We start from the raw sequence: 21,836 nt of genomic DNA, 5'->3' as shown, positions 1-21,836 counted from the left end.
CCTACTTTTATCAGTAGACGATGTAACCCAGAAATGGTACGCAGACGACGGAAACGCAGTCGGTAAATTAAGCAATCTACGAACCGTCCTCGAAAAAAATATATCACTGGGTAAATTTTCCGGCTACCACGTGAAAGCATCCAAATGCCAACTCATTGTCAAGGATGAAAAACTCGGTGAAGCTCAGAAAATCTTCGCAAATACAGGAATCACTATAAAGGCAGGAGCCCGAGTGCTTGGTTCAGTTATAGGAACAGAATTTGAATGTAAAAAATTCCTCGAATTTCAACAGAATGAGCAAATCAAAATTTTGAAAAAACTAACGAAAATCGCTAGAACCTCCCCTTAAAACGTTTATGCCTGCTATACTAAAGGAGTTCAAGAAAAGCTTTCATTTCTTGCCAAGACAACGCCTAACACTATGGAAAATTTTGAAATATGTGAAAATATTATCAAAGAACAATTATTACCTAACCTAGTCGGTAAAGACACTTTAAACCCCCAGTTCCGTGAGATATCTTCCTTACCCCTTAAAATGGGCGGACTTAACATCAAGCTGCCATCCGATCATAACGAAACATCACTAGTACTGGAATCTCAAGGTCCTATTACAGCAGTAACACAGCAAGAAAAAATATGTACGAAAATCAAAAAATTGAAAACTGATAGAACAAATCGAAAAAAAACCTCATTAACTCCTTAAATGAAACAGATAAATATGCAATCGACCTGGCCTCTGAAAAGGAAGCCTCTAACTGCCTCAATGCTTTACCACTGAGCAGATACAACTTCAACCTTGATAAATCAGAATTCAGAGATGGTATTTACTCAAGATACGGATGGGAACCAACCAAAACCCCACTCACATGTGCATGTGGTGCTAATTTTAACTTGACACATGCGCTTCACTGTGCAAAGGGTGGTTACACACACATAAGACACAATGACATTAGAGAGACATTCGCCAACCTCATGAACGAGGTTTGCCATGACGTCGAGATTGAGCCGAAACTTCAGCCGTTGCAAGGCGAAAGCTTTGTCAACAATTCAACTACAACTGAAGATGAGGCACGACTTGACATTAAGGCAAACGGACTCTGGGGTTCACGATTCAGCCGCGCTTTCTTTGATGTGAAAATTTTCAACCCCCATGCCAAAACATCGCGAAAACTGCATAAGGATGCATACAAATACCACGAAACGCTGATGAACTCCAAATATCAGTAAAGAATTTTAAACGTAGAGCATAGTAGCTTCTGACCGCTAATTTTTGGATGCACCGGTGGCGCTGCTCCAACAGCCACGCGGACGATGCAGCGATTAGCCGAAAAAGTAAGTGAAAAGAGACAAGAAAGCTATCCAGAATCTATAAACTACATAAGAACTAAAATAAGCTTCGCGCTCCTGAGGAGCTCTATACTTTGTATAAGGGGGTGCAGATCGCTACGCAAATATCAATTTATCGACAAATCCATAAGCGCTATTGTAGAGGAAGGACGGCGAAGATAAATTAACATTACGACGATGAATTTAATGGTGATTTATGACTTCATTGCTGATGTATATGCATTTTTATATCGCTGGTATGGCCCTATCCAGCTTGTGCACTTACCGTAACTAAACGGAAGGGCCCCTTTTGTAATTTAGTTTTTTTATGTACTGTAAGTTGTCATTGCAAGATAACATCATCCTTAAAAAAGTTGACCTAAATGCACCATAAGTTTATAGCCTGATGTTTTACGGTCAAAGTAAACAAGGCCAACAACAAAATTGATCTAACGCACCTTCAGCAAAAAATGCGAAATTGTTTTTGGTGCAAACTTGTACTCGGCAAGAAATAGTGGGGACAGGCAGTAACTAGGCCACTGCAACTTGTCATCAAGGTTTATTTTAATGTAAGTTCTGAAAAAATCAGGCCCTATGGTGGGTGTGTGGAAAGAAGCCAAATGACAAATATTTGAAACAGACTATTCGTTGGTTATGAAACTATTTGAGACAATGGTTTTGATATACTGAAGGCCATATACTGACCCCACGATGGTCTTCCTGTCTAGAAACATAAGATCGGTCTGTCTTCGAGTACTGGCAACGATGTACTTCACTGGTGTCAGGACAACAGTCTCTGCTGGGCCGACTCGTTTGTGAGAATAAAACACACAAGAGTAAATGATCTATTAAATTGAACTCTAAGTGGTATGAGCTGGATGGTTTCGTTCTCAAAAGTCGCCAAATCACCTTTTCAAAGGATGTGAAAGAGACTGCAGAAGACTCATTTTCCTACCATCGCCCGAAAGAGGTCACGATCAGCATCCAAAGCCCAATAATTACCATGAAACAAGGTTAAAAATGGACCGATGCGGCAAAAACAATCCACAAGCTGCCCCGGAAACGTGTGGTAGGGGGGATTAATCTGCCATGGATGAAAGGCCGGGAACAGGAATGTGAAGCCTTCCGTTCCGACATCGGCCATACAGTGAGGGAAACAAGAGAAATCATGCAGCTAAGGAAAGGAAGACAATCAACATTGCAGCAAGAGAACGGTCAAAAGGTGCCGGTCGAAAGGAAGCAACAAAGACGATGGGAAAAGATTTGGGACGAGATCATAGAAGAAGCAGGAAATGCCAGTGAAAGGAGCGACTGGGTGAAGAGGTACAAGACACTCAGAAAAATGAGCCTGCGGGACGAAAAACGAACCGCCCGAGCAAAAATTCTCTGCAGAGGAGTTCAAGAGGGAGCCCGATGTCATATTGGCAGCTGAAATCCTCGTGAAATAGTACTCAGTAGAATAAATACTGAGAGAACTGAAAGAAATTAGAGATGACGATGCGGGCAAAGACCTAACCATGGATATGATCAGAAAATGTGATTATGAAATCCAGATAGAAATGGGATCTGTGAAACACATGTCCGAACAGAACCGGTCCAATGAGAGGACAGCAGAATCCAGCTGTTGGAGGTCCCCTCATGGTCTCCGTTAAGGATGCGCAACCTCGCCGGACCTTTTCAATGTATATCATATATTTTCCATACAAATAACTACGCGTAGAAAAGAAAAATCAAATGAACCTATCGGTACCCTTTGGCAATGGATTCCAGGGAGTTGACCACCCCGCAAGACACCAACAAAGCGAGCGGCAACTTGGCAATAAAAGAAATTAGACTAACAGAAATTTGATTTGCCGATGATCCAACTCTGGTTGGAAAACCAAAACAAATCTAATGGAGCAGGTATAGTGACGGTAACACTGGCGCGGATTCAAGAATTTTGTCACCCCAATAAAGAAGAACTCATCCAAATAGGGGACAAATGACTTAAGAATCCTCGGCTCCTTTGCCGATCGGGAAAACAGATCTGACTATACGCGTGTAACGAAGTGGTTCAAAAAATTTTGTCTCACAAAAGCGAACAACCATTGTTTTCCAAGCATGCGTTGAATCGACGATGCTGTTTGATGCAGCCGTACGCCCTTGGTTTGAGTCAGAATTAAACAGATTACAAGGCGAAGTCAGGCCAAAATGCTGACATCGTAGATTCCATGACTCAAGACCGCAAGAAATACCTGAAGTTCGTACAAGACAGGACAAAAAAATAAGCTTGTGGGAACGGGAGGATTTCGAAAGGAACCAGGAGATTGATGGAGAAATCAAGGGTGTAGAAGAAGATGCAAGAACATAACCCCCTCGAACTCCACCTACCAGAATGCATAGAATTGGCAGAGACGAGAAGCAAAAAAGGGAATCTGCAACAAAATGGTAGCCAAAAAGGCAGCAAAGACAAACCACGCCAAGAAATGCAATGTGCAACAGCCAGCAGCAGTAAACACACGAGGGGACAGAAAGGACTGCCCAATCTGCTCTAAGTTGATAATAATAATCATAATAATACAGAATGTAGGGCAAACGCCCAAGGGATTTTAGTCCCGAGTTTCAGTTTTGCCAAAGATCATTTGAGTTTGTATTGATTTCGACAGTTTGGACAGAGACATAACAGTCTCCAGGAGCAAATATCGTCGAGATGAAATTTTGATTCGAAGTAACTGTTATATAATTCGTTCTTTTGTTTTTTGGATGATTTATTTCGTCTAAATTTAGGCCTATTTTTTACCAATAGCGTTTGCAAGGAATACTTCTCTGGACTAGAAAGCGCTATCTTGCTTTGTTTTTGTCATTGTTCTTTTTTTATATACTTTCAACTCGCTAGCTCGTGTATTTTGCGCTGTTTCACTTATTTCGACAAACCGTTTCCTCTCGATGTTGAATCTGCTTTTGATTATGTCACTAAAAACAAGATGTACGTGCATTTCGTGGTAAAGTGATAAGGGTAGAAGCAACAATCTTTTGAGTCATTCTTTATATCACAATCGCTTAGTTCCCAGTATCCACTTTGTAGCAGTTTCTTAAGCCTTCTAAGATCCACCTTGATTGCTTTCCACAGAATGGCACCATATGATTTTACTGCAACTATGTAACTCCGAAATAGATTCTTTTTGGCCTGACAATTTGTTCTTTTAGCTATATTGGGTTTGATCGTGCAGAACGCCTTAATGGCCTTTTCGCATCTTCTTTCGGCGTTGGCAGTCCATGATAAATCCTGGGACACAATAATTCCAAATTCCTTTTCTTTGTTTGTTTGTATCAGCGGTAGACCATTCATAGTAATGCTCGTATTTCCTTTAAATTAAATGTTTTGCGTTTGCTGATGTTGAGTTTCATCATATTGTGGGTGCACCATTTCGCAATTTTGGCGGCGTCAGTTTGAAGTGTTATCGAGTTCGTTGCAACAATTTTGTAGTCATCTGCGTAGCCAAAGCGTTTCGACAAAACACAATTCAAAAGATTGTTTATGAAGATTATGAAAAGTAGTGGCCCCAGGACTGATCCTTGAGGGACGCCACTTTTCACTTCAATCTCAGATGATAATGAGTTTCCCACTTTTACTCTCTGTGTCCGTCCTTTAAGATAGATCTCAAAGAAGATCTGTTACTCCACCTTATACTCCAAACTCTTCTAATTTCTCAAGTAACTTTTCGTAACTGACTCGTCGAAGGCTTTTTCGAAGTCAAGATAGAGTGACACTAAAGTTGGTAGATCTAGGGTATCAAAAAGTTCGGATAGGTAGAGGATGATCTGTCATTGTTGATTTTTTTTTTGTGAATCCATGTTGTTCTTGTCGGATGATGATTATGACAAACTTGAATAGCATCTTCAAGTTTGTCAACAGCGAGACAAGTCGATAGTTTGATATTTCCTGTTTATTTCGATCTTTGAAGAGCGGTATGATGTTGCTGGCTTTCCAGCGACTTGGATAGATATGCTTGTTCGCGATTAAGTTGAAAAGGAAGGTCAAGGAAGGACCTTTAGTCAAGCGTTTTAGTGGCAGACTTCTAAGACCATCAGGGCCTTTAGTTTTCCCAATGCACAATTTTTCCAATGTTTTTTCTACTTCTGCTCTGGTAAAATGGATCTTGTCTATCTTCGCTATGGACTCTTTTTGGTTTCTTTTGTAGTGAGTCGTGGTAAAAACAGATTGGAAAAAACTGTTGAAGAGATCAGCCTTTTTCTTGTCGGTTACAGCTATTGTATCGTTCGAGTACATTACTGATGGCAGTTGACTTGTCCTTCGAATGCTTTGGAAATATTTTTGGATTTCTGAAAATTTGCCGTTCTTGAAGGTTGCGCTTTCGAATTCAAACAAACAGCAACTTCTTGTTCTAGATTTTCTGATTTTCTTTGTTGGTTTCTACTTCGGCGGTTTTTGTGTTTGTTTTAATTGGGTATTTTGTCTTTTGATAACCTTAGATATCTCGCTTGAGACCCAATGTGGTAGACTGACGCGATGTTTTGTTTTCTTGGAAATTTGATTTTCGAAAATTGTATATAACCAGTTGTACCATAAATCAACAACAATATCAACATTGCTGTAGCACTATGGGATGAATGGATTTTGATTATTTTCATTTTCGATACACTTCCAGTCAGCTTTTGAGCATGAGAATAATAACAAAGACTAATTTGGCCAGACCTACTCGAACAACGCACGGCATGCCCTAACAGGGCCGAGAAGCTGAGACGAATACTAGAACAAGAAGACGAGAGCAGAAGAAGCAGCTGAACAGGCGAAGCAGAAGGTGACGCTGAACGATGAGTTCAGGGATGACGATGAGAGAGGTGCCGGTCGAAAGGAAGCAACAAAGACGATGGGAAAAGATTTGGGACGAGATCATAGAAGAAGCAGGAAATGCCAGTGAAAGGAGCGACTGGGTGAAGAGGTACAAGACACTCAGAAAAATGAGCCTGCGGGACGAAAAACGAACCGCCCGAGCAAAAATTCTCTGCAGAGGAGTTCAAGAGGGAGCCCGATGTCATATTGGCAGCTGAAATCCTCGTGAAATAGTACTCAGTAGAATAAATACTGAGAGAACTGAAAGAAATTAGAGATGACGATGCGGGCAAAGACCTAACCATGGATATGATCAGAAAATGTGATTATGAAATCCAGATAGAAATGGGATCTGTGAAACACATGTCCGAACAGAACCGGTCCAATGAGAGGACAGCAGAATCCAGCTGTTGGAGGTCCCCTCATGGTCTCCGTTAAGGATGCGCAACCTCGCCGGACCTTTTCAATGTATATCATATATTTTCCATACAAATAACTACGCGTAGAAAAGAAAAATCAAATGAACCTATCGGTACCCTTTGGCAATGGATTCCAGGGAGTTGACCACCCCGCAAGACACCAACAAAGCGAGCGGCAACTTGGCAATAAAAGAAATTAGACTAACAGAAATTTGATTTGCCGATGATCCAACTCTGGTTGGAAAACCAAAACAAATCTAATGGAGCAGGTATAGTGACGGTAACACTGGCGCGGATTCAAGAATTTTGTCACCCCAATAAAGAAGAACTCATCCAAATAGGGGACAAATGACTTAAGAATCCTCGGCTCCTTTGCCGATCGGGAAAACAGATCTGACTATACGCGTGTAACGAAGAGGTTCAAAAAATTTTGTCTCACAAAAGCGAACAACCATTGTTTTCCAAGCATGCGTTGAATCGACGATGCTGTTTGATGCAGCCGTACGCCCTTGGTTTGAGTCAGAATTAAACAGATTACAAGGCGAAGTCAGGCCAAAATGCTGACATCGTAGATTCCATGACTCAAGACCGCAAGAAATACCTGAAGTTCGTACAAGACAGGACAAAAAAATAAGCTTGTGGGAACGGGAGGATTTCGAAAGGAACCAGGAGATTGATGGAGAAATCAAGGGTGTAGAAGAAGATGCAAGAACATAACCCCCTCGAACTCCACCTACCAGAATGCATAGAATTGGCAGAGACGAGAAGCAAAAAAGGGAATCTGCAACAAAATGGTAGCCAAAAAGGCAGCAAAGACAAACCACGCCAAGAAATGCAATGTGCAACAGCCAGCAGCAGTAAACACACGAGGGGACAGAAAGGACTGCCCAATCTGCTCTAAGTTGATAATAATAATCATAATAATACAGAATGTAGGGCAAACGCCCAAGGGATTTTAGTCCCGAGTTTCAGTTTTGCCAAAGATCATTTGAGTTTGTATTGATTTCGACAGTTTGGACAGAGACATAACAGTCTCCAGGAGCAAATATCGTCGAGATGAAATTTTGATTCGAAGTAACTGTTATATAATTCGTTCTTTTGTTTTTTGGATGATTTATTTCGTCTAAATTTAGGCCTATTTTTTACCAATAGCGTTTGCAAGGAATACTTCTCTGGACTAGAAAGCGCTATCTTGCTTTGTTTTTGTCATTGTTCTTTTTTTATATACTTTCAACTCGCTAGCTCGTGTATTTTGCGCTGTTTCACTTATTTCGACAAACCGTTTCCTCTCGATGTTGAATCTGCTTTTGATTATGTCACTAAAAACAAGATGTACGTGCATTTCGTGGTAAAGTGATAAGGGTAGAAGCAACAATCTTTTGAGTCATTCTTTATATCACAATCGCTTAGTTCCCAGTATCCACTTTGTAGCAGTTTCTTAAGCCTTCTAAGATCCACCTTGATTGCTTTCCACAGAATGGCACCATATGATTTTACTGCAACTATGTAACTCCGAAATAGATTCTTTTTGGCCTGACAATTTGTTCTTTTAGCTATATTGGGTTTGATCGTGCAGAACGCCTTAATGGCCTTTTCGCATCTTCTTTCGGCGTTGGCAGTCCATGATAAATCCTGGGACACAATAATTCCAAATTCCTTTTCTTTGTTTGTTTGTATCAGCGGTAGACCATTCATAGTAATGCTCGTATTTCCTTTAAATTAAATGTTTTGCGTTTGCTGATGTTGAGTTTCATCATATTGTGGGTGCACCATTTCGCAATTTTGGCGGCGTCAGTTTGAAGTGTTATCGAGTTCGTTGCAACAATTTTGTAGTCATCTGCGTAGCCAAAGCGTTTCGACAAAACACAATTCAAAAGATTGTTTATGAAGATTATGAAAAGTAGTGGCCCCAGGACTGATCCTTGAGGGACGCCACTTTTCACTTCAATCTCAGATGATAATGAGTTTCCCACTTTTACTCTCTGTGTCCGTCCTTTAAGATAGATCTCAAAGAAGATCTGTTACTCCACCTTATACTCCAAACTCTTCTAATTTCTCAAGTAACTTTTCGTAACTGACTCGTCGAAGGCTTTTTCGAAGTCAAGATAGAGTGACACTAAAGTTGGTAGATCTAGGGTATCAAAAAGTTCGGATAGGTAGAGGATGATCTTTCATTGTTGATTTTTTTTTTTGTGAATCCATGTTGTTCTTGTCGGATGATGATTATGACAAACTTGAATAGCATCTTCAAGTTTGTCAACAGCGAGACAAGTCGATAGTTTGATATTTCCTGTTTATTTCGATCTTTGAAGAGCGGTATGATGTTGCTGGCTTTCCAGCGACTTGGATAGATATGCTTGTTCGCGATTAAGTTGAAAAGGAAGGTCAAGGAAGGACCTTTAGTCAAGCGTTTTAGTGGCAGACTTCTAAGACCATCAGGGCCTTTAGTTTTCCCAATGCACAATTTTTCCAATGTTTTTTCTACTTCTGCTCTGGTAAAATGGATCTTGTCTATCTTCGCTATGGACTCTTTTTGGTTTCTTTTGTAGTGAGTCGTGGTAAAAACAGATTGGAAAAAACTGTTGAAGAGATCAGCCTTTTTCTTGTCGGTTACAGCTATTGTATCGTTCGAGTACATTACTGATGGCAGTTGACTTGTCCTTCGAATGCTTTGGAAATATTTTTGGATTTCTGAAAATTTGCCGTTCTTGAAGGTTGCGCTTTCGAATTCAAACAAACAGCAACTTCTTGTTCTAGATTTTCTGATTTTCTTTGTTGGTTTCTACTTCGGCGGTTTTTGTGTTTGTTTTAATTGGGTATTTTGTCTTTTGATAACCTTAGATATCTCGCTTGAGACCCAATGTGGTAGACTGACGCGATGTTTTGTTTTCTTGGAAATTTGATTTTCGAAAATTGTATATAACCAGTTGTACCATAAATCAACAACAATATCAACATTGCTGTAGCACTATGGGATGAATGGATTTTGATTATTTTCATTTTCGATACACTTCCAGTCAGCTTTTGAGCATGAGAATAATAACAAAGACTAATTTGGCCAGACCTACTCGAACAACGCACGGCATGCCCTAACAGGGCCGAGAAGCTGAGACGAATACTAGAACAAGAAGACGAGAGCAGAAGAAGCAGCTGAACAGGCGAAGCAGAAGGTGACGCTGAACGATGAGTTCAGGGATGACGATGAGAGAGGACACGGGACAAAGATATAGGATGGAGACGAGGACAGAGGGAGCAGCTTAGCCGACCCAGACCGACAGATGAACAACGCGAATGATGATTCCTGGGTGGGTAGACGCGCAGATCGTCCCGGCTCATTGACATGTACCGAGTCAAGAGCAACGTTTTTTGTAGACTTTTACGAGCTAATGCCCTGGAGAAAAATTCGTAGTCTGCTCGATATTGTATCCAAGTAATAAAAAGACTCTTTCGAGTGGGTAAACGATATTGTATCTAAGTCATACAAGGAATCTTTCGAGTGGTGAGTTACAAGGCCTTTTTATCTTATTTAAGTTCAACTTCAGTTCAACTTCTATTTATCAGTTCAACTTCAGCACCATCAATTGATGGAAGGTTTGAGTTTAAATCTCTTCCAGCTGTGAACATTGTGAATGCATTGAACGTTGATGAGAGAAGAGGGGACACAAGAAAGTCCGATAATAAAACGGAGTGCTTGATTTATCATAATAGAGTCATTCAGATTGACCGGTATCTGAAGGCCCACCAAGAAGCAACTGAACAAGATATCTAAATTCTGTCGAGATTTCTATAGGTTGCGAAATTCTGCCAAAAAAATCCAGGTTAACTATTGTTTAGACTGTTATCGACAATTTGTTTGCGTACCTCGTCACTGTGCAGAAACTAAACTGCAAGAAGGAATAATGTCTGAAAGTTTACGACTTATAAGCAGGCGGTCGCTATAAGATTTTTTGCGACGTAAACTGCGGTCTGAAGTGGTAGTTAGATCAATTGAGGTAGAGATTGTGCAGAGATTTGTAGACAGACAGAAACTACTGGCCTCAGAGAGTAAACAGACCGACCAGACTGTCAGACCAATTGTTATGATATTTTCCGAACTGCATTTCGGGTTGCTAAGCTTACTAAGTTTCCACGAGTTTTTTTTGAACAGCATCTTTTTTTTAGCTGCAGTTTGGGTTGCACAAAACCGTGCAGATTTTTGAAGTCTACCGGCATGCACAAAAATTTGCACGGCTCTCGAAATATTCACGTTAGTATTGGGGTACCTTAACCATTCATGATGATTTTTTTATTAAATTAATATCGTGAAAATATCTAATTTTGAAATTCAATAAATGTTCATTAGCCTAATGAAGATTGGGTTTCTTTACACAAGCAGAGCTTGTGTTATAGTATGAAATCTCTTTTCCCAACCCAAGTCGCAACTATTGTTGCGATGCAAATATTGTTGCGACGCAAATATTGTTGCGGCAAAGTGTGTTCATTTTGATCAATAACCTGCTATTGAATACAGCCAATGCTAAGGATTATAAGACAGACTTTTATATTACAAATAGCACTCTAGATTCAAGATATCGTGGATCTGTAGCGTAGAGGTAGGGAAGGAGACCCGCAACAAAATAAAAGGGTTCGAACCTGTGCAGGGTCGGATGTTTTCAATGAACTTTTTCGTATACTATTTAAAATGCGTCCGCTCTATAAATTGAGGCATGTTAGTTGGTAGTTTTCTTTTTTTTTTCAAAAGACCGGTAAGGCTAATGCGTCATAATTGGCTTGCGTCACTCAGCAATTATGTAGACTCTGATATTTCCCAAACTGCATTTCGGGTTGCAAAGATTGCAAAGTTTCCACGAGTTTTGTTGAACTGCATCTTTTTTTGAGCTGCAGCTTGGGTTGCACAAAACTTTGCAGATTTTCGAAGTCTACCGGCATGCACAAAAATTTGCACGGCTCTCGAAATATTCACGTTATTATTGAATTTCCCTTAACCACTCATGATTTTTTATCAAGTTAATATCGAGAAAATATCTGATTTTGACATTCAATGAATGTAAATTAGCTCCAAACCACTTGTTAATTACACAAATATTTGTTTTTAGCTCCACTTCATTTAATTCGAAAAGTTTAGTTTGAAAGTCATCAATGTGGTAGTAAGATCTGCTGATTTCCTTCCTTATGTATCTTTGTCTCGTGATAAAAATAAAGAGCGAGTTTTCTTAGTGCCGCCAAAATGATTTGCTCAAATTTTCTGCTGTTGGAACGTCGCCTTCAAAAAGATTTTTTTTTGGTTTGAGAGAAGTTTGAAGAGAACCTCAATCCTTGTATATGGCAGATTTGGGCTTCAAAAACATTTTTTTTTGTTTGGGAGAATTTTGAACAGAAAAACAATCCTTGTATATGGATATTTTTGTGTTCATGTGAGTACTGTCGTGCCAATCCAATGTCTAAACTGGGATCTTAAACTTAAGGTGTTTCCACGAGATATTTTCACGCTTCTGTGTTTGGAATTTAATACAGGCTGTTTCGGTACATGTTAATTTAAACAAGTTGAGCAGAAAAAAAATCAGACATTTGTGTTTTGAACCTGGAAGAGCGAAACTATTTTTCGAAGTTATTGTTCCCATTTAGTGTGCTTGTGTTTGTTTTTAGCGTATTTTCATAGATCTATAGCGTAGAGGTAGAGAAGGAGACCCGCAAAAAAATAAAAGGGTTCGAACCTGTGCAGGGTCGGATGTTTTCAATGAATTTTTTCGTATGCTATTTAAAATGCGTCCCGTTGTCGAGAAAACCGGATTTAATTCTTTGTCTAATTTAGAGCGAGTATGTCTTCTATCTTATAATAGAATATTTTTCAACAAGTAAAGAAAAACTTAGTTGAGGTTCATTGACATAAATGGTTTTTTTTAATCCAAACATTATTCAGCAAAAACTTCTTTAGTTTCTGGAAGACAACTGTTGCCTAATTCACCAACTCTATACGACACCGTATAGTTCTCTCATCGCACCACGAGCAAAAATCTTTGATACTTGCACAGCATCCGGCTGTCCCTGTTACTCGTTAAAAATTGAATTTATCCAATTTTCACTGTGTTGGTATTAGACAGGGACTGATTTGGTGGGGGTGGAGGTGGAGGTGGAGAGGGGTGGATTCGCCCCACTCACCAACCAAAGGGTCCCCCTTTGGTATTATTTTACGACATCCCTTTTCGGCCTTTGACGTCAATACATGCTAATTGTGAGGGGCAGTGCGCGCCGTAAAACCGCAATTTTTTAGTAAAAATTTTCCAGGAAGTGCAAAAAAATTAAAGCGCAGCAGAAATTTGGGTCAAAATGGGGTCTTTATAGTGTTCTGGGAATAATTGGGAAACATCCGCCCCACCCCCTCTGGAGAAAATCTTGATCTACCCCTGGCATAAGAGAAGCTAATTAAATAAGCCGACTTGGCATTATCACTACAAAACGTTTAGACAAAATGGATTTGTATCAAAATTACTTCGCAATCATCAAATTTTGATTAATTCGATAAGAAAGTTTTGTTAAGTTCGATGCGATTCAAATCAGCCAATAGAATGGAGTAATAAACTCGTGGTCGCGCGCTGACTGAAGTGTCTCACAATAATTGCTGTTTCTCAGATTGGTTTCTCAAATGCTTTTTTTTCTCATAATTGGGGAGCTCAGTTTTGAAAAGAATAGTGTCTGATTTGGTATATATTTCAGTGCTGCTTATTTGGAAGCTAAATGACATCTTCAGAATGGTGCAGGATCCACAAAATGTACACTTCTATGACAAGCGGGGCATTGAAGTAGATGAGAAGGGACACTCTTTACTGTTGTCCAGACGCACAAAACTCACCTCAAAACTGTCCAGAGTTACTGCACTAGCATACCCAGTAGGAAACTTGAATGGCTTTTTAAATGCGAATTGAAAATAACTAGAAAATAGGAGTGCGGTCAGAAGGAAGACATGTCGTAAACCAATTACAATCGAGATAAGAAACACAAACGTAGGAAATATATATTTGTGAAAACGTTTGTTTTATTATTTCGATTGTAATTGGTTTATAACGTGTCTACCTATGACCTGTCTACTTTTTGCTACATAACCTTAAATTTATCTGTTCATAAAAAGCAAAAGATTTTGCTTCAGAATATGACTGATAAGAACTGAGGGTGAATTTTTAACTTTCAAGTTCTTGTTATGTTAGGAGTGGAAGCTGCTCTCAGTGGGGACAATCAGTCTACTTCTTGCTAGCGCTTCTTCTCTCCTTCTGCCCTTCTTCTTCGGGGAGATCATAGATGACGCAACCAACCCTAATAACGGTATAACTCAGGATCCCTAGATAAAAATAGTTCCTAGGTTTTCCAATTGTAAACACTAAGCAGCCAATTTTTTTATTTACACAGTGAGTTTATGTACCAAATCATCGTGAATAAGTTTTCCTTTTTTGGTTTTAATATTATTAGGTGTAAAAGAACGAATTGATTTTCACTATTAGTCTTGATGATTTTTTTCGTTTTTAAGGCAAGTCTGAAAATGCGTTTATTACTGCAGTGTGTTCACATATATTAATGTATATATGAATCCACCCACTTAGGTATATATGTATTTTTTGAGTTGAATTCCAATTAATTTGCTGAAAGTTAGGTACATTGCACTCTCCAAAGTGGATTTAGATTTCACAGCGGAATAAAAATTTTACCTGACAAACCAGTTTTCTTAAATTGGATTATTTTTATCAAAAAAGTTTCCGTTATAAATTGTTCTTGAAGTTCAAAGAGCAGCTTTGTTTTGATAATTTTTTCAAAATTCTTAATGTTCCGTTGTCTTTTATACTCTTTCAACCTGCTGTTGGCCTTGTTTATGCTGTTTTGTTGAGCTTAAATATAAAGAAGCTAGATTCTTTAGAAACTTTGTGTCAACTCAACCATTAAAATAGCAGAAAATTGTCGTTTTCGTAGACAACCTGAACAGAAACATCATGATTCTGACAATAATAGCGGTGTCTGGATCTCTGTTCTCACTTGTCAGGGGATGGGCTTTTAATCTGGCTGGCTACAATTTGGTCAGCAGAATGCGGCAGGATCTGTTCGAAGCCATTATCAGACAGGAGATAGGCTTCTTCGATGTCTCAAGGTGTGATATATCAACTGAACTTCGGTAATATCAATACAAACATCTTGTTAAAGATTTTGAAAGACTGCTCCGAATATTGTCTGGCGCTGTGCATGACAGCAAAACTTGTGAATGAAACAGTTAATTTATTGGGGTCTTACTAGATCTCCAAAGTTAAGATTGATCGGAACTAATGTGAAGTTTATTCAACTCTAGTTTGGATACGTCCCTCTTAGGAGTATTCTCGAATATCGTAGTCAGGAAATAGAACCAGCTGACATATATGATTCATGCTAGCTTGAATCAATTTTATGGCAACTAGCAGCCAATCAGATGTCAGTAGTCTCACTAGAATATTGCATACATACGAAGCTGCGAAATATTGTATCGTTGAAAAATTGTCTGTTGTTCATGCTGTCGCCTGTTTTTTTTTTAGAGTGGGCGAGCTGACCAGCCGTCTCTCTTCGGACACTTCCGTCATTCAGAGCAGTATCACAGTGAGTTATTACGCCTTGCGATTTTCAAGGGTATAGCACTTTACCTCGGATTCCAGCACGTGAGATGTAAATACGTACTGACACGTCTTCAGTTTCATAAAAATAGAAATTTAATTAGTGGTTGCTATAACGCTTGCCATTAAAACACTTGTGAGAGCAATTGTCTGCTAATCGGCGGTACAACTATGATAGTTGGGTCCCAAAAATTCAGATGGGTCCCTGAAGAAAACTTTTTGGGCCTTAAAATTTTCGAAAACATGGTTCGCATTTGTTTAATTGTGTTGAAGTTTTCACAAAAAATGCGGGATCCATCTTTCATACTTGTATTTTTTGGGACCCAACTAACATACTTGTATCTAATCGGGTTCTAGACTTTTTCTTCACGTAAAGTACTTTTCTTATCTTCAAGAAATTGTGAATTTGCTCTATTAGTGATTCTTAGCATTTTAGCAACTTCGAGACTCCTTACCACTTGGCCTAGAGGTAATGCGGTTATCTTTTTACTCTATTGTATTGGAGTCGATTCGGACCTAGTTTTTTTTCAGTGTATGAAATTGAAATGTTTTTTTTTTGCCTGGACTTCCGTTTGTCGGCTTATATTTTGTTGGCTTAGTTGCCCCATGGGGGACTTGTCTTGTACTGTCAGTAATTTTCATCGCATATGCAAGTGTTTTTGATTTAGTCCTGTAAATTGTAAACTTAGTAGCCCTGACATTGTATATTTTCCTTGATGTTCCTTTTTATTTTGTTTTAGCTTAAAAGCTTTTTGAGCTAAATACCTTTGGTTTATTTATCGGCTATAGTACCTTATTTTTTTTATCGCTTCAAAGAATTTTTTGTGAATAATTATGGTATTTTGTGTGTTTCGAATTTCTTGAAATTAATAGCTCAAAAAATTTTTATGACAACAATTTCATATGGCATTTTTAAGAGTCGATGAAAGTAGCTCAGACTCTTATATATGTCGCGATGATTTCTTTTTTTTTCAGGAAAAGTCTTGAAGTTTGTTCAGGCTCAAATGTACTTTTCGCGGTTCGACTTTTGATTTCTTTGTAACTTAAGTTCATTTCCTTTGCTACAAGGAAGGCAACAGTGATGAGGTCCCGAAATACATAATCGAAATTTCTCATTTTCAAAATGGAACTTATCAGATTTCCCAGTGAAACAAAAATTTTACCTATTGATCCTGTTTTCTCAAATTGGATTGATTTCGTCTAAAGTCAATCATAACTTGTTCTAGAAATTCAAAGAGCTTTAAAGCCATTTTTTGGAAATTTGAAAGTTGAGATTTCTTTAAAGAGCAAGTTAGCATTGTTTTTCTGTTTACTTCCGTTTCATTGACTCTTTTCCGACTGTTTTTTGGCTATCAATGGGCGTCTACCCACTAGTTGTCTGTAATTATTTTCAATTTTTTTCATTTTCATGTTTTTCGATTTTGTTAATTTAGTCTCATTTTCTGTTCGCTAGCCATTGCAAGCTGCGTTGTGTTGTATTAGCGAAGACGCTTCTAAAGGTCGTGCTGATTTTTATGGCAAAAATTTTAAAATTTGTCCACGCTAAAATTGTTTTTTGATTTGCGATTATCCATTTGATTTCATTTCAAGTTATGTTCATTTCCATGGTTAAAAGGAAGGCAAAGTCCTCCATCGAACAGCAAAAGTTTGAACGACTTTTGTAAATTTTCCTTGTGGAATGAAAAAATCTACCCATTGATCCAGGTTTCTCAAATTAGGTTATTTTTACCAAACAAGGTATCAATCATAAATTGCTCCTGAATGTTGTGTGTAAAACTTCAAGTTACTTAATTTGTTAGATCAATTTTTTTTATGAAAACATTTTTTGTCGCTTTAGGCGTCTACCCAAGTATTGTCGTCTTAGTTGCCATTCGATTAAGCGTCTACCCAAGTATTGTCGTCTTAGTTGCCAAATTCGTCGAAGTTTTTCTCAATCTTATTTAAAGTTGTTGATTAAATTTCTCGACATGTTTTCCTCAAATTGAACAAATTGTTCCTCAAATTTTTGTCGATAATCTGTTTAAAGTTTTTTTTCCCAAACATCTTGGGTTTCACGGCTCCGTATTGTCTCTGTATAGAATGCTGGCTTAATATCCGTGTATGGTTATTTTAGCATCAATTTTTTTAAGGAGTCGAATTTATTGAGGACTCTTATATAGGTAGTAGAGAAATTTAAGAGTCGATGAACGTAGTTCAAACTCTTATAGGTCGCAATAATTTTTTTAGGAAAAGTCCTAAAATTTGTCTAGGCTCAAATTTCTTTTTGATTTTTTAAAATTTCAGTTCATTTCCTTTGTTAAAAGAAAGGCAAACTCCACTATCTGACTGCAAAATTGTAAAGGTCACGAAAAATGTGACCGACTTCTAGTTTCGAAAGTTCCATTTATTTCCAGATTTCCCAGCAAAATAAATGTATTACATATTGATCCCGTTTTCTCATAGTGGCATTTTTATCAAACAAATGCTACTCATAAATTTTTTTAGAAATTCAAAAAGTTTTTTAAAGGGCATCTATTTTTTCTTTGATTTGCAAGTTGAGATTTAAACTAGTCATCTTTTTTTTTATGTTTACTTGCGTTCATTTACTCCTTTCCAACTGGCTGTTGACTATGTTTTTCCCATTGAACAGCCAAACTGTAAATGTGTCCGAAAACGTGATCCTATTCTAACTTCGAAATGGGACTTCATTCTCAGGTTTTCCAGCGCAATAATATTTTTACCTTAATCAGTTTTCTCAAATTTAGTTATTTAAATAAAAAAATTGACAATCATAAATTGTTCTTGAAATTCAAAGAGCCCTAAGGCTCTTTGTTTTTTACTTTGGAAATCGGAAGTAATGACGCAGTGAGTACTCTTATATAGGTTATGCTGATTTTTTTCAGGAAAAAGTCTTAAAATTTGTTCACGCTCAGTTTGGATTTTTCACAGTTTGACTTGTGATTTTGTGCACTTCTATTCAGGGCGACCACTTGGTCACTATTTTAGTGACCACAGTCACTATTGGTCACTATTTTTTCAATGGTCACTAAAAGTCACTATTTGCAACGGTTTTTGGTGACGGACTCTAAAAGTTTTTCTAAAGGCGGCTTCGGCGCCAATCTATACTAATATTGAGCGGGGAGCGCGCGCCGAAAAAACGCTTTTTTTCAAAATTTTTCAAAAAGTGCCTAAAAACTGTTTATTCAAAATTATTCGGCTTTAAATATTTCCCCTCTCGAATTTAAGCAAAACGTTTCTAATAATAGGAAGGCAGGACAGGACGATCTTGATTTAATTGTACATAATTTTTCTCCTAATGGCAACGTAGTAGCTACCGCTTTTTCGACTGCAATCATGTGGTAGCGATGTGTTGTTTGCGTTGTCTAGGTCAATATTTCAATGGTGCTGCGGTACTCTATCCAGATAGTGGCCTCTGTGGTTGTGATGTTCTGGCTCTCTGCTCCCCTCACCGGAGTTCTCCTGTCTGTAGTCCCACTTGTAGCAGTCGGGGCTGCACAATATGGTACGTCGTCATACATGACAGAACAAGATGCAATATATGCTTGAACGGTTAGACCATATTGATTGAGTGCTCTAGCTTGTCTTTCAATGAGGTGTTAAGTGGCTGCCTTCTTAGTTTTCCGAGGTTGGTCAAGCAGCTAGCGCGCAGCAACGAATAATTTTAGCGGACGAATTTTGTTCTTTCTTATCTAGCGCTTCACTCGCCTTTCAAATTGTCTTTGCTGAACTAAAATTTTAAGAACGGAAGAAACGAAAACCAAATATTTATTTCCATTGGTGAAAATAAAACAATCTCGTTGTAATGGCCGCGAAATGTTTGGCAACTTACGCTCAATAGTCTGAAGGGATTGTTTATGGCAGCTTCAATTAGTTACTTAACCGTTTTCTTTGTTGCGAAAATGTCTGTTTGAGACAACGCTAAGATAGAAAATGTTGAAAGAGTGACTTCCATTTCTTTACCCTTGAAAAAAAATCACTATTTTGCGGATGCAATTTGACTTGACTGTTTTGTCTCCTTCCGTTGCGGAATAACTTCTTATGTGACAAAATTGATGCAGTTGGGTTAAATTCATAAGTTTTAAAGGTAATGGCTTCATTTCAGGGCAATTCTTTTGTGTGGCAATTGTTTGAAAATTTTGAATGCATATTTTTAAAATGTTATTTTTCAATTTTGATGTTTCATTATGATCATCCTTTATTTTGTTTGGTTCCAAAAGTTTTTGGATCATCATTATTTATTAAACCAAAGTTTCACTTTCTGATTTTCATCTATTAGTTATGAGAAATAATAAAAAGTAGTTTGTGGAGCATGAGCTTTTCTTATGTTTAAGGCAATTGATTTCACTCAAAGATTTTCTTGATTTTTCAGCCGACGATTTCAACAGAATTCATTTAATTACTTCACTTTTCGTATGAGACAGATTATTTTTCGAACTTTTCGAATATATTTTTGTATTTTAAGGGGTTCGAACCTCCACTTCACCTCTGTGTGCACTACGTTATTATTGTGTCAGTTTGCAGGTCGTTTCTACGCACGTAAAGTGAAGCACTTCCAAGATGCTCTAGGAATAGCAAACACTACGGCCGAAGAGTGCCTGAGCAATGTGAGGACTATTCGCAGCTTCGCCTGTGACGCCAAGGCCTGTGAGAAGTACAATGAGGACATCGATAATTCTCTCAAAATTGGACGAACGCTCTCTTTCATATATGGGGCATTTCAAGGAGTGGTGTCTTTGTTAGTGCAAGTACGTTGTCAAAAATAATTTTAAGATTTTTATAAGTTTTTTTTTCAAAAGGTTTCAGATACGACATCGCCCAGGACTTACACAGATAAACTTGATAAAAAAAACAAACGAAGCGCTTATGATGCTCTTGCTTTCACGAGACAAGCGCAAATTTCGAACTGACGTCTCCCATTTAGTCACAAAGCTACAGCGGTCTTTAAATAGCATTAGGCAGATCCGCTTACTTTCTTAAAGCGCATTCATTGTTGTTTGTACTTGTCAAGAGGGGTGGCGAAAGATAGTGTCTATTCAGCCCGAGGACGTAGCTTTCAATCCCGATGTCTCGATATTTGTATTCTTTCGAAGATTTTTTTTTGTTTTGGATTTAAGACTGTCTTTTTTAAAAAAAAAACATTTTCTGATTATTTTCGAAATGAAGCTTCACCGCTGTTTGGTGAGTTGAAATAATTTGAGGTTTATCATTTCATGCTTAATGCGCTTCGTAACAAAACAAGACTTGTAACAACGATTTTATTCTGGCAAGCGATTCGGTTTATATACTTAGTCAGATTTGAACATCTGAAAATGGTTATAAAATTTGAACAATGAATTAAACTTGATGTATTATGAATTGCCGGCCATCACGGGTCAATAGTTTTTAATCTCACCAAGGGTCCGTAGTTCGTTTTGCGAAGGAATACAGCATCTGCTGTGGAATCCTCACTTTTCCTTGCTTCCGACTAGAGCTCTTCCGTTTCTCGTGATGAAAACTTCCTTGTAGATACTCTTCTGACGATGCAACTTCACTAATTAAATCCATAGTTATAATCAACGCTGACATCACCAGAAGAATTGTTGTAAATTGGCCCATTGTGAACGAAGTTGACCTTTTTAAATTGGCGATCTTTAAAGTTGAATACACAAAAATACACACTGGAATTTGCTTCTTGAGTCAAATAACGTCGAGACGTTAATTTATGAAGAAAGTGATTTTGTTTATCTGTAAGACAGGTGCTGTGATAAGTTATACGATGTATGCTCAGGTTTGCGTATATGCTTATCACCGCAGGCGCTGAACTTCGATAGATGCTGTAGTATATGATCGACCGTTTTGGGAAGTTAATTTGCAGTACGTCAGGAATGTTTCCTGTAATAATGGGGGAAAAGAAATAAACTGCCCAGCTGAAGCCAATTTGAGCCCTGGTTACCAATCTCAGATTAGATTACGTGAAACCAGGTGTCGGCTTCTAAATCAATGAGATGCACGAAAGCTACTAAAGTCAAAAAGAATTAGCCTCGAAAACCCCTTCGGGTTGATTTAAAGAATTGAAGTGGGGCAAATAAATGAAGTTTGCTTCCCTTCTCAGTGCTTTAGACTTCTTTCATCTGTGGGACGATTAGATGAGTTGAAGTATTCTCAAATAGTTTTGCCCTAATCTCCGGAAGGATCGCAATCGGATTTGAAGTGCCCAATCCTAATTTCAATCAGGCGTATCTAAGCGACGAATGAAGTATGAAGTTCCTCTTCGCATTTAGAAAGACACGCCTTGAGGCTTATTTTTGGGAGCTGACATTCATTTTAACAAACGTTCTAGCTTTTGCAATTTTTTTCTGGTGCACGTATTTATAGTTACTGATTCTGTTTTGAGGCGATTTTTCTTAGTGCTTGAAGTAATTTTTTTTTTTAAAAGTAGATGGAAATGGCGAAAACTGTTTTGTGTATTGTGATGATTTTTAAAGGTAAGCCTTTAAATGCTCTAATAACTACAGAAGGGCATTTATACATACTAATGCATTTATGAATGCACTTAGGTATATATGCACTTTTTGAGTTCATTTCAAATTCATCTGCTAAAAAATAGGTAGAATGCGTTGATGGCCCTATTGATCCAGTTATCTTAAATTCAGTTAG

The 21,836-nt window shown here is 38.1% G+C and overlaps 1 protein-coding gene across 2 annotated transcripts in view; it reads left to right on the top strand.

Annotated features, from left to right (window-relative positions):
- The window catches only part of LOC134854496 (ABC transporter B family member 1-like), a 53,387-nt gene that overhangs the window by 23,658 nt on the left and 7,893 nt on the right, over nt 1-21,836 (top strand). The window contains exons 1-7 of one of the 2 annotated variants that reach the window (XM_063870770.1): nt 9,747-9,884; nt 13,294-13,466; nt 13,782-13,896; nt 14,536-14,710; nt 15,126-15,186; nt 18,567-18,702; nt 19,722-19,945. In XM_063870770.1, the coding sequence (XP_063726840.1) occupies nt 13,329-13,466; nt 13,782-13,896; nt 14,536-14,710; nt 15,126-15,186; nt 18,567-18,702; nt 19,722-19,945 (849 nt within the window). In that variant the 5' untranslated portion in view covers nt 9,747-9,884; nt 13,294-13,328. Of the gene's footprint in view, nt 1-9,746; nt 9,885-13,293; nt 13,467-13,781; nt 13,897-14,535; nt 14,711-15,125; nt 15,187-18,566; nt 18,703-19,721; nt 19,946-21,836 lie in introns of those variants that run through there. The other variant, XM_063870769.1, reaches the window with a different exon arrangement.

The sequence above is a fragment of the Symsagittifera roscoffensis genome, chromosome 9 (assembly GCF_963678635.1).
Source record: "Symsagittifera roscoffensis chromosome 9, txSymRosc1.1, whole genome shotgun sequence".
Lineage (NCBI taxonomy): Eukaryota > Metazoa > Xenacoelomorpha > Acoela > Convolutidae > Symsagittifera > Symsagittifera roscoffensis.
The sequence above is the reverse complement of the archived record's forward strand: the minus strand, read 5'-3'. Positions and strand labels throughout refer to the sequence as shown.